The sequence below is a fragment of the Cyprinus carpio genome, chromosome A5 (assembly GCF_018340385.1).
Source record: "Cyprinus carpio isolate SPL01 chromosome A5, ASM1834038v1, whole genome shotgun sequence".
NCBI lineage: Eukaryota > Metazoa > Chordata > Actinopteri > Cypriniformes > Cyprinidae > Cyprinus > Cyprinus carpio.
The window spans coordinates 20,794,045-20,810,963 of NC_056576.1; the positions used below are offsets into that span (position 1 = coordinate 20,794,045).

A 16,919-nucleotide genomic window follows, 5' to 3' on the forward strand; every position below is an offset into this window, starting at 1 on the left:
TTTTTTTTTTTTTTTGCAGACCCCTTAGTAGATAGATGGACAGAGCATCTGTAATATGCACATTTAAATAACATTAAAATAATCATTACAGGCGTAAACATCAAGTCATATTTTGATGTTACTTAATTAGAACGTTAGCTGAATTTTAGCTTCTTTATAATTAATTTATTGTACTTTTAACACATTTTAATTTTTTTTTCTTAGTGATCAAACAAAAACTGGCGAAAGCCCCATAATAACACCATAATCCCCCAAGGGGTCATGGTCCCCTGTTGAATAACTAAGCTTTAGAGAGTAGCAATATATTTTTGTGTTGTACATGTGCTTAAAACACATTATCCTTTGACCTTTGACCTTTACATCTCAATCTCATCCCACCACATCCTCTCTCCACTTTCCTGTCTCCTCTCTATGTCCTCTACAAACAAAACAAACAAACAAAAAACTCTGCCAAACAGTTTGAATGTAATAATAATTGTCATTTTATCAGTGCCTTCCATAACACTCAAGAACACCTTAACACAACATAAAGCAACTAGTCAGCAAATTAAACAATACTTAATATATACAAGAAATATGTATATCAATTTTATATATGTTGATGTAAATGCATGCTAATGTTTATTTGTTCTAAGTGTTTTGTCGATGTACATACTGTCCGACAACTCAAACTCAGTCTCAAGATTTTCTCATTTTGTGTATGTTCATGACCACATGCAAACACATTTTGTCTGTATCATCATGTAAGGGTCAAAGTTGACATGTCCTGTGATGTTTGTGTGCTTAATCTTCCTTCCTTTTTTCTCTTTCTCCCTTTTACTGACCACTGGATTGAATGTTACATTTGCTCTCTGTGGGTTTTAATTACCCCTGTTATAAAGTTGAATGAATTCATTAATTATTGGTGTTTCCTGTGTGCCTTCAGCCTCTCTGTTCCCCATTGAGATCTCTGCTGTGAGGAGAGACCATGAGTTTCTGGATCACGACTCTCTCAAGGCATTATGCAGGTGAGAAACCATTGCGTTTTCACTTAAATACTAATTACAGTGCTTTAAAATTACTCCATGTACAAAAATTAATTCTGGTCTGTGTTTCACTCCCTCTATACCTGACTGCACTATGGCATTCATCACAGTGGAATAACACATGATAAAAATTCATAAAGTATACTTTTATATATGTTTAATAATATGTACATACGTTTAATAATATGAGTCACATGTCAAGAGGGGGTATCTGTTATTTTCATTAATCTATCTCTAATCACCATGGCGATGGGCCATTTGTGTCAGCAGCCCTTACTTTGCTACATGCTCTGTATATTTTCTTTTTATTCTCCACTTTATTCCTTTTCTTTTCACCCCTCAATATGGAATAAGTGATTAAGTGACCGGTCACACCTGCAGAAGTCATATTGGAGTGAATGGCCTTTTCTAAAAGATAAGGAATAAACAAAGAGGAGAAAATTATATTTCCCTGGGTGCAACTGTTGTCACCTAAGGTGATAGAAGAAGAGAGAGATGGAGATTGAATATACCATTTGTCCCCCAGTGGCTAGTTACACACTGTATGCTTGGCTGCTAGCTACTGATAAAAAATATCAGGGTGGCTTGATGAATTAAGAGAACTGAAACACACACACACACACACACACACCCACCCACCCACAGCAGAATCTGAAATACTAGAACTCTGAAGTATACGCATCACATGTCCATAGTTATCTATATTTAAAGCTGTGAAGAATATTAAGCTATATTTGTGTGCCTCCTAGGGCTTGGATTCAATGCTAGTGACAATACTAAACTGATATCCTAAACTAATAAACAGCCTCAGGCTCTTGATGAAAGAAACTAGGACATTTAATTGATTAAATAATTCAACTTCCATAATTTGAATTAATTTCATAATCACGTTAAGTCATTTTAATGTAAAATGTAATATATGAGAACACCATCAAATGACAGCTGCAAAAACATCTGTTACATATATAAGTACGGGTAAAGATGTTATATTTGGTAGATACTTTTATCCAAAGTGGCTTACATTCAGGTTATACACTTTATAATATCATACCCATTACAGTGCAGAGTTCTACATCTTAAAATGTTTTATGTTTGTTTAAAGTCATAAATATCTTTTATGGTATGATAAAAGTCTTAGTTATAATTTTAAGTTACATTTAAGGATAGAAAAAGGGTAATTGCAATACAGCCTAATGTGATTATTAAATTTCAAAAGGTGATGATTTAATTAAATACTTACATTTCAAATTCAACATGTGCTGCTGTTGCAAGTTCTAGAGTCTTGCAGTTTCGGAGCAGTTTATAGTCACCGATTAGCACACATTCATGATCTACTATCAATGAATTATGACAGTTTACTTTATGGACTTTATTGTAATATATTGTATGTGGAGTTAAAATATGCACTCTTAGAACCATCCTTTTGAATGTGCACCTATTTTCCTGGATATTATTGGTATTTTGGTTATGCTGTATTATTTAATTTAATGCAAACTCTTGTAGCTTCTGTCTGGGCTGACCGGTCACAAAAAACGTGAGGCTAAGACCATTATTTTACACATTCAATATATAGATTTGATTATATCCTATGCTATATTGTTACAATAACCTGTTAATTGTCTTTCTTTAAACACAGTATTATGTCAAATCTGGTATCTCATGACCAAAGTTTAGTATGTATTGATATATCAGTACATATTAAATATAAGATGTCTTGAGTAATTTAAGCTTGTAGTTAACTTGTTTTGCAATTGAATATGTGCCCCAGTCTGTTTAATGTAGTAAAAGCATCTGAGATACATGATTTATTTTGATATTGTATATGTTTCTTCTATATGGACATATAGTCCTAATTTTATTGATGCAGGTCTTAACGTCTCAAATTTTAGAAGCACTGTGACTGTGTAAAGCACCTTGCTTTAGTACTGGTATAACCCACAACCCTAGTGTGTTTACTTTGTGTTAATATGTTGATTCAAAGTTCCTGGTTAAGGTGTTCACTCTTGCAACAGCATTATAAAAATCCATCTCTTTTTGGAGAATCACTTGTTGTATTGAATGTATTCTGGCCGTCACACACTCAATGACCCTCTTGCATTAGTGAGAAGATGAGCTCATCTGTTTGTGTTTCAGCCACAGCAGGTCACTAGTGCACTTAAAAATCCCTGACTGTGTCTCTGTGACTTTGCTCCATGCAGAGCCTGTCTTGCTGCTTGAGTGTCAGTGTGGCCATGTTAGCAAATAACTTTAAGATGAGGTATACTTGGCAGTCTAGTTCATCAAAAATGCAGAGGTGAAATTTCATGCTGTCAGTCAGCTGTCTACTGGAAACCGCTATGAGATTTATTCATCTGGTACTTCAAGTGTATTTTTGCGAGGTGTTTTCCTTGACTAAATGTCTTTACTGCTGAGGCAGTGACTGTAAATGAACCAAGATATTTAGATTGGAGCCTAGTGGTTAGCGTTGCATTGTGATTTGGTTGATTAAAAGATCAGCGTCAAAACAAGATTGCTACTAGTCTTTAAAAAGCCTTAAAGGAAGGAAGTATGACATTTGAATGTTTTGAACTCGGATGGTCTAGAGTGTCGCCTTGCTTTGCTTTTTGTAAGATGACCAAAGTTCAAATTTCCATTTTTACATTTTTGCAGGTGCAATTAAGATTGTATTAAAGTTGTACATTTTATCAGCTCTCACATTCTCTGGGAATCGAACCCATGACCTTGGTGTTGCTAGTACCATGTATTAATGCTTGAGCTGAAAACAAAATCTGAAAGACACAATCGCACATGTTTTATTTATTTCCCCTTATGGAGTTTCAGGTTTGGTCCCTATTCTAAATAATCAGAATTTTTCAATTCCTTCAAAAAAGAAAGAAAAAGCATATAAGCACACCACAGAATCGAATCTAATGATGCACACAGATACATTTCTTTGTGAATGTTTGTGTGCTTGAGAGCGCCTTGCTAGCCTATTGTTAGCGCTCTTTATTCCTATTGTCTTCTTACTCATTATTATTCACAGAGTAATTAGTTTAATATATTGATGTGCACGAACTGACACAATCTTTTGTCATCTGTATCTTCTGTGTTTGTGTTTTCTAGGATTAATTTTGGTCTCTCATGCAGAAAAAGCATTGTGTCCAAAAGAAATCCTGTGGCCACTGGCGCAAAACACTATGGTGTGACTAGGCCTATGCGTGTTACTACTGTGAGCATTGGTGCGAGTTGACTCCATCAGTCAAAATGGATGGTCATTTATGCTTGTACATGTTCATACCGGCTGGTTTGGGCTATATTTCTCTGCGTCTCTTATGATTTTCACAGCTAAATCGCGAGGTGACATTCATATACGCAATAATAATACATCTTTTTACATATACACTCGGGCAGAATGAGATCTCGCAGTGTAAATTGAATGCATTAATTAACCGAGAGGAACAAATGCTCATGAACACATTGCTTGTATGCTTTCGAGGCCACTCACATCGACCGTAAGCAGAATGATTATCAGATAATGACATGCAGATGAATGCCTCTGTACCTCTAACAAAAGTTCTGTCATGTTAGAGCTGATCGGGCTCAGATGGAGGGAGAGTGGTGTCAAGTTCAAACCATTCTAGAAAAGAGACATGGGCTCATAGATCACTCTGTCAAATGTGGCATTAATGCAGTTGATCTGGGAGCATCATCAGGGCTCAGTCAACATCAAGAAGAACACACAAACACACTCGCTGAATGAACTTTGTGGCTTGGATAAATTGCTGACAGAATAACAACGAATTAAGCTAAATAGTGTCCATATTTGCATCACTTTTTTACTTTGTCATTTAGTCTTAACCACAAGAACGTGTAGTATGTACTTAAAATAAGCTTTAATTTAGCTGGCAATTTTATTCAATGTGACTAATAGTACACCAATTAAAGGGATAGTCCCCTTGAGGTAAACGGAGGTTAAATGTCTAGGACACACTGGCCATATTAACACATTAATGTGCCTTTTAAATAAGGTTGGTATTTATGTAATTATGATTTCCAAACTATGAATGACCAAGAGAAGTCATATTTACTAGTGTGAAAGTCTTGAGTTCTAGATAATACATGAGTTGACAAAATATGTTGTAAGGCGTGTGCCAATGTGAAACATGGTGGAAACAGATCTATAATATAGATAATTTCATATATATCTGTAGTCTATTTATAGAGATCAGTGATCAGAAAACAAGTCTGTAGTCAATGAAAATGAATGATTTTGCACATTATTTGAATTTTTTTAATCATTTTAAATGTGTGATGTACTGAGCAGCAAATACAAAACTAGTGAATAGTTTACACTATGAAAGCAATATATATTTATTAAATACCATGTATAAAATGAATAATTTTCATCATTAAAGGGAGACTCCATTTACACCTAATTTTACCATATCAGATCACCACCTGTGAATGAATTTCAACAAGGGGGAGGGTCTTTGGTTTTGTGACTTTGCGCATTTATTCACTTGTTTTACAAAAACTGACTTTTCTCCGATGTCGATATTTGTGAAGTTTTGTATTTTTGTACATTTTTCCAAATTTTGAAAGGTTATTTTCATGTTTAAAAATTCAACCTACCACTTTTCACAGATTTGAACCACTATGCCAACATGCCCCATACAAGCAAATTTCATGTGAATTGAAATCCTACAGCACTCAGATATGCTCTTCTTTGTGTCTATGTGTGTGTGTTTAGGAGGCTAATAACCCTGAACAAATGTGCTGCGATGAGCTTAGAGGTTCATTTCCAGTGTAAACAGGTAAACAAACAAACATACCATCCACTTGTAATTCAATTATGTGATCTGATAGATCTGATACAACTGCTCTTTGCTTGTCTCTTTTCATTAGTTTTGACCTCCACTAGATAGTAACTTTTAAACTTAATTTTAACAATCCTTTTAAAACTCATCTATGCCCTTGTGTTTTTGCTATTATTAGTAGAGTGAATTCTGGTACTCTCGGTTAGCCAATTTTCTTCTTAAAGGGGTCATATGATGCTGCTAAAAAGAACATTATTTTGTGTATTTGATGTAATGCAATGTGTTTATGCTGTTAAAGGATCAAAAACACATTATTTTCCATATAATGTACATTATAGTTTCTCCTCTATGCCCCGCCTTCTGAAACGGGTCGAAATACAAAGCTCAGCGGTCTGAAAGTGATGTATGCTCTGATTGGCCAGCTATCCAGTGCGTTGTGATTGGCCGAATGCCTCAAGCGTGTGATGGAAATGTTACGCCCCTTACCATACTATGCCTCTCCCAGGCCAGCAGCAAGAAAGTCAGTCCAACTGCTCTGCTCGTGCTCATCCCATCATCGCTTTCTTTTAGCAGTTCAGTCAATGTACTATCAGGAGTAACTGAATAACTCGGGATATTGGTTTATTTCGCGTCAGAGGGAGTGTAAGGCACGTTTATAAAGTTATTTATAGATTAGTGCGTACTGGTGATGCAAACCGTTTCAAACGATTCAGATAGATTTGGTGAACTTGTTCGACCGGTTCACTAAAAAGATCCGGTTAAATAAAAAGATTTGTTTGCGATCCGGACATCACTAGACGAGACAAAACAAATAAAACCAATTACAAACAAGGCATTTGTTGCATCCAGTGGGTACATAATTACTGATTATAATGACTTATACTGACTTTTTATGCGTTGCGTTGCAAAACAAATAAAAAAACATAACATAAAAACATGGTTTTAAACATAAAACCATGTCTGCATTTGTGATCTGAGAAACAACAAACAACAAGCCTACTCTACTACTTAAAACTCACAATTGAATCATCATTGGCAAATTATTTAAATATAAAAAATTTACCTACAGGCTGTGAGTCAGAAGCGCCAGACTGTCCTTTCAATGTTTGAACTGTACAACTTTATAGAAACCGCCGTTGTGCCACATACGCATTATAGGCTACTAGTTCAGGAAACAGTTTCACTTCAACGAAACACACAGCGACTCCACAACACGGCAGCTGCGGCAAAAGAGAGAATAAATGTTACGCCTTCTTTCTTTGCATGAAAATTTGGGCACCGTGATGCAAATCTTCCCACATAGTGACGTAAAGATGTGGGGGCGTGTTAGAACGAGCCGTTTTAGGGGGGTGTGGTTGACCCTTAACTGTTATAAAGGATATCTCTTTGGATTTGAGACTTTAGTCTATGCAACTTTAAAGATCTTCTTTATGCACCAAGAGCTTGTAACACCGAGAAAGAGAAAGGAAAAATTGAAATCGCATCATGTGACCCCTTTAATACTTTCAAAAATGGAGAAAGCTTTTCATTATCTAAGTGTGCGTGTTTGTGTGCTACTGTCAGCAGAGTGAGGACTCAGAGGAGGATGACGCATGCGCCCTTAGCTCCCGCTGGGCATTTCAGCGTGAGAGTAAAACTTGGTCCCGTCTCTGCACTCTCTCACCGTCCCCTGTCCCCCCTGGCAAACGGGCCTCAACCTTACGACCCTCAGGCAGTAGTGATAGCGTGCTGAGTGACATTAGTCTCCTAGAAGTCACCTCACTGACCTCTGACCTCAGTGCTAGCAGCTTGAGCTTAGACAGTGCTCGGGAAACTACTTCTCCAGAGGTTGCAGCTTTTAGTGATGTCACAGTGGGTGAAGGTGCATCGTTAGTTTGCGTCTCAACAGGCCAAGATGAAAACGACAACACCGCATCTTCTTTGCCGTCCGTAAGAGAGAAGCCGAAGCGTCCTTCTAGATCTTTTTTACGGAGGAAGGAATCAGTAAAGAAGCGGGATTGTGAGAGAGAGAAAGTTCCAAAGAGAATTTCAAAGGTAACTCAGCACCAGCCACCCTCTGGTCTGCACTGTACATCCAATGCAAGTTTGCCTGGTCAAACCACAAATAAGTGCAGAATTGCCAAAGATGTGGGATGGAGGTCACATACAATATGCCGCAGTACCGTTAGCCAGAAACACACTCTGCACAAGCCTCAAAGCGCATGCCTTTACCTGGAAGATTACCAGTTAACTTCAACCATTCAAATCAACCATCAGAGGAAAGAGGATCGTGTGGTCCACCTCCCCTTTGACCACAAGCCTGGAACTTTCCCCAAGTCTCTCTCAATTGAAAGTCTCTGTCCACTCTCTGTTTCTCAAAGTCCTGACCATATTGACTGGGCAGGAGAAGATGGAGACCTGTCCTTGGATGGAAGCGCTAGTCGCAGTGGGTCGCAAGACTTTCTCTCAAGTTTTGGGAGGAGAAGGAACTCTATGAGATCAATTGGAAGCATTTACGACAATGTTCCAGAGACACCAGGCAGTCCATGTGACATCTTTGACCCTGGAAAAAAGAAAGTTTTCCAGCATCTGGATGACATTCTACAGCATGTACGTGGGCTACAGCAAAACATTGATGAATGGTCGCGCTCGCTCGGCATTGAACCACAAGACCATTCGAATGTGGAGACCGAATCCACAGCGGACACAACTTTACCCAGCAGTCTGAACTATGATGAGCAATCCATGTCGGATGTTGGGACGACAGTGAGCGATTATGATAGTCCAGGAAACTCTGTGAATGAAGGAGAAGGAGGAATGAGAGAGAGGAGGGACTCAGGGGTGGGGGCATCACTCACAAGACCCAGCAGGTGAGTAAAACTGATGGTTATATTAATATAAGGTTCATATAGGAAATTCTAGCTTGTCCACACTTGTGATTGCAGTTAGCACTTATTCAGACAAGGAGATTCTAGTGCTATAAAAGAATGTGATAGAGAGCGAGATACATGCCACTTAATTTGTCTTTTGGTAAACTGTCTGGAGACAGTGACAGCTTTGTGTTCCTTGAAAGCCTACTTGCAGCTCATCTGTGTTTGGGATTTAAAAAAAACAAAATCATATTAAAAACATAATTCCACTTCATGCAAACTCATCACTGATTAAGATTACTGGACCTATTATAGAACCCTGGGGTAAACCATATCTGTTTACTGGAAAAATAAATTTTCTCTATCAGGATTTTGATCTTATTCTTGGTCTTGGTTTGCAATAAAAGATATCTAAACATTTATTTACTACTTTATAAAGCAAAATTGTGCAAGCTAATAACTAATAAGCTAATAAGTATGTATCTATTTTTGTAATTAGAGTTATCCTATTGGCAGTTTTTGTCTTTTAACAATAAACCTCACTAAATATTATGCTTAAGACAAGAAAAAAATATGTACCAGTTTGATAAGAAACATAAACGTACATTCTGAAAATAAGACAACATCTTATGCACTGTTTTATTTTTCTTTTCTTTTGATTTATAGTTTTTAAGATACATTACAAAAGGGGAAAGACAGGAAAAAAGTGACAATAGAGAAAAAAAATCAATAAAATTAGTAATAGTGAGCACAAACATTTTTTATTATTTAAAAAAATACATAACAAAAAAAAAAAAAAAAAAAAATATTGAGTACAATTCACATAAATCAAATCCTACTTTATGTTAACCAAGCAATACAAGATTGGTAAGTACATAAAGGCAGGTCCAGAACATATGGATGAGTGGCTGAATCAGACACCTGTCACACTCAGTGTCAATAGAGGGGTTCTTGCGCACGAACCTGCTTTTAGAGCAACACAATGACTGGAGTCAGTATCAGAAGAGGGAGGCAGGCACATTACGATTTTAAGCATTTTCTTAAAATCAAATATAATCAATAACATTATTACAGTTTGTGGTATGATTCACCAGAGGTATTTTGTCATGGAAAGTTACTTTATTTCAAGAAGTTTACATGTCTCTCTTACATCCAAGAGAGTGAATGTGCCAGCCTTTATATCCATCTGTTTATGCTTTCATTGTTGTCATTTTTCCTCACTCTTCCCTTTCTTCCACCCATTTCTCTATCCTCAGAAAGTTGCGCTGGCACAGTTTCCAGAACTCTCATCGTCCGAGCGTGACCTCAGCATCTTTAGAAATCAACAGGCAGTCAGCTGCCCAGCTCAATCTGTTGCAGAAATTCAGCCTTTTACGACTGACCGCCATCCTGGAGAAACACACAGACACCGGCAAACACGGCTGGAATTGGTGAGACAGCACATTCTCATTTGCACATACTCATACATTGTCACATACTTTCTAAATAACCCATGGTTATGGTACCTCAAGGCATGTTCACCTCCCCAAAAAATGAGACTGATTTTGTACTGTGCACACATTGATGCGTTGGACACATTCTCTGACTCATGAGGTCAGTTGTGGCATTTCTGCCAAAGGTGTTTTTAATGACACAATCAGTTGATTAAAAAAGCTCTAACAGATGTGGTTAATGTCAGCGGCTTTCTGTCTCTCTCTATATCTGTTCTCCTGCTGGCTTTAAATTGCCTATGAAAATTATATAAATTGAATATATTTTTTTTAATTACATTCCATATCCACCTCTGCCAACAAAATTGCAGTTCTGTTTATGTACACACATGCAGATATACACACACGCATGGTTCCGTTTTCCAGTAATTTTCTATTTGGCATTGCAGAAACGGAGTGTAAATTGGTTTATAATTTTTGCATTTGTCCATTTTAAACTTCAGCTGCAGGAAACGACCTCTGATGATGAGAAGCTTATAGGTCTATCAGACACTGTCATGGCTTGCAGATCTAAAGATGATTCATTTCATTCTGCACCAGTGACTGAGGAGGCATTATCTTTCCTCTTTCGTCCATTCCCACACACCCCACAGTTAAAGGCCGGCGTCAGTTTCATAGACAGCAAACAGATCCAATTTTCACAGGGTTTATACATACATACTGCAATTCCATTTGCTCTTGCTCACTCACTACAGCCAGCTGCGGTGATTTTGAATTTATCTTGCAATGATATGGCCTTGCAGGTTTTATTCTGGGCATCCATATATTGGATTCTTGTACTGTGTGCTTTTTAAACCTCCTTTTCTCATTTATACATCAATATATTACATAATAAAAGTATATCCGTATATTTGTCAATATGTAAACCCAAAAATTGATGAATAATTAAATAAATAATTTCAGTAAATAAATAATTGGATGCTTCCAAAATATGTAAACCCAAAAATTGATGAATAATTAAATAAATAATTTCAGTAAATAAATAATTGGATGCTTCCAAAGTTTCCAGCAGGCGATAGATACCTACTGCTGGCTTTAAATTGTCTAGAAAAGTATATAAATTGAAATTTTTTTTTTTTAAATTACATTCCAATCCACCTTGCCAACCAAAAGTTGCACTGTTTATGTACACAAATGCAGATTTACACACCACATGGTTCGTTTTCCAGTAATTCTCTATTTGGCATTGCAGAAAACGGAGTGTAATTGGTTTATAAAATTTTGCATTTGTCCATTTTCTTCAGTGCAGGAAACGACCTCTTATTGATGAGAAGCTTATAGGTCTATCAGACACTGTCATGGCTTGCAGATCTAAAGATGATTCATTTCCTTTCATTCGCACCAGGTGACTGAGGCAGCATTATCTTTCCTCTTTCGTCCATTCCAACACACACCCCACAGTTAATAAAGGCCGGCGTCAGTTTCATAGACAGCAAACAGATCCAATTTTCACAGGGTGTTATACATACATACTGCAATTCCAATTTGCTCGTGCTCACTCACTACAGCCAGCTCGGTGCTTTGAATTTATCTTGCAATGATATGCCTTGCAGGTTTTATTTTAGGCATCATATAATTGATTCTTGTACCTGTGTGCTTTTTAAAACCTCTTTTCTCATTTATACATCATATACAGATAATAAAAGTATTCCGTATATTTGTCAATATGTAAACCCAAAAATTGATGAATAATTAAATAAATAATTTCAGTAAATAAATAATTGGATGCTTCCAAAGTTTTGTACTGGATGATTCAAATAAAATAAAATATAATAAAATTCATCCTTTTTTGCTCTGTCATTGGTCAGGGTGGTTCCGAAGTTTATGAAGCGCTCCAAAGTTCCAGATTACAAAGATAAACACGTGTTTGGAGTTCCGCCAATCGTAAACGTTCAGCGAACTGGTCAGCCTCTGCCTCAGAGCATCCAGCAGGCGATGAGATACCTACGCAGCCAGTGTCTAGAGAAGGTCTGTATGTAAGCAAAAGCACTCACACAGCCACACAAACACACTTTTTCCCCCACTTCTGCTTCTTATCTCTTAATTCTTCTCTGCAGGTGGGAATATTCCGGAAATCAGGGGTTAAATCCCGAATCCAGGCACTCAGGCAGCTCAATGAGAATTCCCCCGATCATGTGGTCTACCAAGGCCAGTCAGCTTATGATGTGGCTGACCTGATTAAACAGTACTTTAGGGATCTGCCTGAACCTGTGCTCACCTCCAAACTTACAGACACTTTTCTGCATGTGTACCAGTTCTGCATTTGTACAGGTTTACATTTTTTTTTTAATGCTTGCAAGTTAATTTTTTTATGTGCCAAACTCATCAGTGCCTCAATCAGCTCTACAGCTCTCTCCCCGGTGTGTATGTGTGTGTGTAGTCGTTCCAGCGGAGCAGCGTTTACAGGCCGTGCAAGCAGCTGTGATTCTGCTGCCAGATGAGAACAGAGAGGTTCTACAGACGTTGCTCTATTTTCTCAGTGACATTGCATCTGCTCAGGAAAACCAAATGACTGCGGAGAGTCTGGCTGTCTGTCTCGCACCCTCCATACTGCACCTGAATGCCTCCAAGAAAGATGGCGCTTCACCAAGGTGTGTGTGAGTCAGGTTTTGGGGCCAAGGTCCCTACTAGAAAAGTGACCTAACATAATAAGATGGAATGGAATAAGAAATTACTTTTAATTTTCCAAAACAACTAATAGTCTACTGAGAATGATCTGCTCTCTCATGGAATGAAATTTACCATTTTTCTTGTCAATTTTTCTCTACTTTTTTTTTTTTTTTCGTTGGTCACTGTTTATTTTCGGTTTTGTTACAGGCTCATGAGCAGGAAGGGAGGAGCCAAGCCAAACCACAAGGACCTGACTGAGAACATGGCTGCCACACACTGCCTTAGTCACATGATAACTGAATGCAAGAAACTATTTCAGGTAACCACTCATTTCTGATGTTTGAGTTCTGATGTCTGAAGTCATTAACGTATCTTGTTTACATTAGCAGTTGCAGGATTAGTTTGTGGAACAAGAGCAGCTAATTTTTGCACTGATCAGCTTCACAGTCACTGTTTCTTTCTGCAGATCCCACATGAAATGGTGCTTCAGTCTAGGAATTCTTATGTGGCTGCTGACGCTCAGCCGCTGCCTCTGCATGGGCTTGGGGTGAATGCCCTGGGCGAGCCCGTGGATTACCGGGCATACCTAGAAGACAACATTCAGTGTCTTCTCAGAGAGGCATCTGAGCGCAGTAAAGGCTGGCACCATGCCCACGGCCCGGACAACACTGAGCTGGCTTATAAAAAGGTAGAGATACTTGCAGAAGCATTAATGCAGTTTAGATTCTTAAAGTTGCGCTGAAATGGAAGTAGTGAACTGTGACATTCATTTGAGTGAAATGCATTATTGGAAGAAAAATATTTTGGCTTGGTTCTATCCATAGGTTGTTGTTTGAAGGGAGGTGGTGGAATTTAACCAGACTAAATTAAAGATTAATAATTAAGAGGTCAAAACAAAAATAAAATTGAACATGCATAGATGAATCATGCAAAATAAGCTCAATAACATGGTGTTTAGAAAATAGGGAGTATTTTCATTTCATGCCAACTTTAAGATCATCGTAAACTTTGGATGCCGTTTATAACATTGGGAAGCTTTAGAGGGAAACAGCAGTGAAAAAAATAAAGAATTTAAAAAATAAAAAAAGCTTTTATTTTTTATTTTTTGCAATATGTTGCATTTATGCATAAATACAGCCCTGCAGCTGTTTGGTGAGTCAATATTGTGGCAGCACTTGGACCGTGAAGAAAAAAAGGAGCACTCTCAGCCACTCTGTGAAAGAGGAATAGAAAGACATGAAGCTAGGATGGACACAGTCACATTTCCAAGTCACTGAATATCCATCGGAGTGTGGTTAAATCAACTTAGACATTATTAAGAAATGGAAAGGAGCATGGCACAACTGTAAATCTACCTACGGCAGGCTGTCCTCAGCAAAGTGCCTATGCATAAAGGTTACAGGTTTCAGTGACTGGGACTGGAGAGTCTGTGCATGCAACTGTTTCCAGGGTCCTTCATTAGTCACAGCTTCAGAGTAGCAATTGAAGAGGAGAAAGCCACTGCTAAAATGTTATGTGGCTGTTCAATTCTGGCAAACTGTAGCTGAGATGAGAAACCAGCTTGAAGAATGTTCTGTGGTTTGATGAAAATACATGGTTATCAAAGAGGAAAGACACCTGTGGCTTGATTAAAAAAAAATTTTTCCTTAATTGTACAGCACAATTTGTCTTGATTTTTCATTTCTGTTAAAAATTCTTTGAAGGTGTTTAGTATAATTCCCTCAAGCACCATGCATAACACCATGCATGTTTGTGAGGTTCAGATATTTTTATTTTGACAGGAAATGCAAAACTATAAACTAAAAGATAGTAATGGTTTAATTACAATAAAAGCTTTGATTGCAGCATTACATTTATATCTGCTCATGTCGTGTTGTAATAATAAACATTTCTAGTAAATCAAAATCAGTTCAGTCCAGCTCACAGATGATACTGCTGGACTTATGAATGCGTTGTCTAATCAGAAGCGTTCAGATTAGTCATCACTGAAACGCTGCGGAGGTTTGTTCAGTGTGCATGCTCTCTGACTGAATTAATTTCACAGTGTAGACAGCTTCACTGATTATAGGCAAATGGGAGTTTTTTGTGATTGTGCTCACACTAGATTTCAGTCAATGAAAATGTTATTTGATAATGTAAATTTTCTTGGCTTACTTTCTGTACAATGAAAGCGTTATAATTAGTAACTTACAATGTTTTTATTAAATTCACATTAAACACAAAATCAGTCATATTAAAACTATTTTATTACATTACACCCATAAGTGAAGTAAAGTAAAAAGAGGGGTTTTATGTGTAGATAATAGATTACACTTACATAAGGCTACTTGTCCATCACCCGTTATAGATGCAAAATTCATTTACTGTACATATTCAAGAATCAAGATATTGCATGATATAGTTAACAAGTTTGGAAATATTTCAGATTTAAAAAAATAAAATAAAAATCTTTAAAACTCTGCTGTTTTTTTATCTTCTTGCTGATGCCAATCCGTTCTGATAATTCCAGTGTTTATGATCTCTCGAGAAAGATTCCCAGTCGTGCCCACTGATTCATGACAAATTTTGTCAAAATAACAAGAAAAGAGGTTTATATGTGTGCAATTAGCTGATTTATCAAATTTCAGTAATGCTAGGCATTTTCAGTAGAGACACAAACAAGGTCACTGAGGATTGCTTATTGTTTTTAGAAACATGTATGGACTTGTGCTTAGTAAAAAAATAAAAAATAAATAAAATTTGTTTTGTGAAGTATGTGGCTATTAAAATGGCAGTCAACTCAAAATTGATTGAATTTTGAATCATATTGTGTCCGAATGCATTTTTTGTTCCTGTTTGTCAGACCAGGCCAGTTACTTTCAGTCAAGGAGGCTAAAGCGTGCCTGCCCACAGTAGACAGATGGACTCTACTTGTCTCTTGTCACTTACACTCATGGGAATGAGATTTTAATGCTTGTGGCAGTGGCAGTCTACTCTGTCTCCGCTTAGATTTAACCTGAAAGTATCAGACGCCCAAGCACCATGAGAACTGTTGGCACAAACTGGGGCTTAAACCATCTGCCGTCAGCTCACCTGCTGAAGTGGTCTCTCTTAGATTAAATCTGTGGATCATTTTAATAGAGTTCATTGTGGTTGTCCGCTGAGAGACATGTACAGATAGGCTCTTCTGATCAGCTCATCATTTTCTAGAATTTCCAAAAACTACAGAACCACTTCCAGAACTTTCAAAGTCATCTGCATTATCGTGTGCTATACTTTCATTATTGTAGTTTTGGCATGACCCTTAACATTTAATGCAATTTTGTTTGCAGGTAGGAGACGGGCACCCGATGCGTTTATGGCGCGTTACGGTGGAGATAGAGGCTCCGCCAGCTGTGGTGCTGCAGCGTGTTCTGCGAGAGCGCCACCTGTGGGATGAAGACCTTCTGCACAGTCGAGTTATTGAGACTTTGGAAAACAACACAGAGGTTTTCCATTACATCACAGACAGCATGGCTCCACATCCTCGTAGAAACTTCATAGTGCTCAGGTACATAGCTGGAAGAAACAGTTTTTTAGTTGTGATCAGTTTGGTTTTTATTGTGCCACATCAATAACTTACAAACTGAGCCATAGCTAAAAACTCTTGAATGTACAGATTTTCTGATTCAAATTATTGCCATTAAGAACGCTAATAGGATCACATAAGAATCTGCTTGAAAAAGATCTCAGTTTCTGTGAAGATTGTTTTGGGATCCAATTAAGATCCTTTAGGATTGTTAGTGTTTACAGTTAATGTTTGTTTGTTTGTTTTGTGTGTGTGTGTATACAATTTAAAAGAATATATTTATACTACGGGGCGGCTGACGAACGTTCTGAGGTGTGCAATTATTTTCTGGGAAACGCACGACAAACGTAGTTCCAGGCAGCTCTCTTGACATGACATTTCTCACTAGCGATGTAATAACAGCGCTGTTTAGAGACGCTGCAGCAGAAGAGTGTTTAGAGATGCACAGAGGTACGTTAGCCTAATTCACACAATGTCTCTCTCTCTCTCTCTGTCTCTCTCTCTCTCTCTCTCTCTCACCGTGTGTCTCTGTCGCTCTCGCTCTCTTTCTGATAACTTCATTAATAACTGCATTAGAATGCTATCAACATCTCAAGCCTCCG

General features: G+C 37.6%; 1 protein-coding gene across 4 annotated transcripts in view; it reads left to right on the forward strand.

The window, feature by feature from the left end:
• Window positions 1-16,919, forward strand: part of LOC109096680 (stAR-related lipid transfer protein 13-like) — a 51,949-nt gene that overhangs the window by 32,162 nt on the left and 2,868 nt on the right. For 3 of the 4 annotated variants that reach the window (XM_042756384.1, XM_042756382.1, XM_042756385.1), the window contains 10 exons: window positions 926-1,007; window positions 5,755-5,818; window positions 7,385-8,670; window positions 9,927-10,100; window positions 11,969-12,128; window positions 12,218-12,416; window positions 12,541-12,751; window positions 12,978-13,089; window positions 13,237-13,458; window positions 16,082-16,299. In XM_042756384.1, the coding sequence (XP_042612318.1) occupies window positions 926-1,007; window positions 5,755-5,818; window positions 7,385-8,670; window positions 9,927-10,100; window positions 11,969-12,128; window positions 12,218-12,416; window positions 12,541-12,751; window positions 12,978-13,089; window positions 13,237-13,458; window positions 16,082-16,299 (2,728 nt within the window). The remainder of the gene's footprint in view (window positions 1-925; window positions 1,008-5,754; window positions 5,819-7,384; window positions 8,671-9,926; window positions 10,101-11,968; window positions 12,129-12,217; window positions 12,417-12,540; window positions 12,752-12,977; window positions 13,090-13,236; window positions 13,459-16,081; window positions 16,300-16,919) is intronic. The other variant, XM_042756383.1, reaches the window with a different exon arrangement.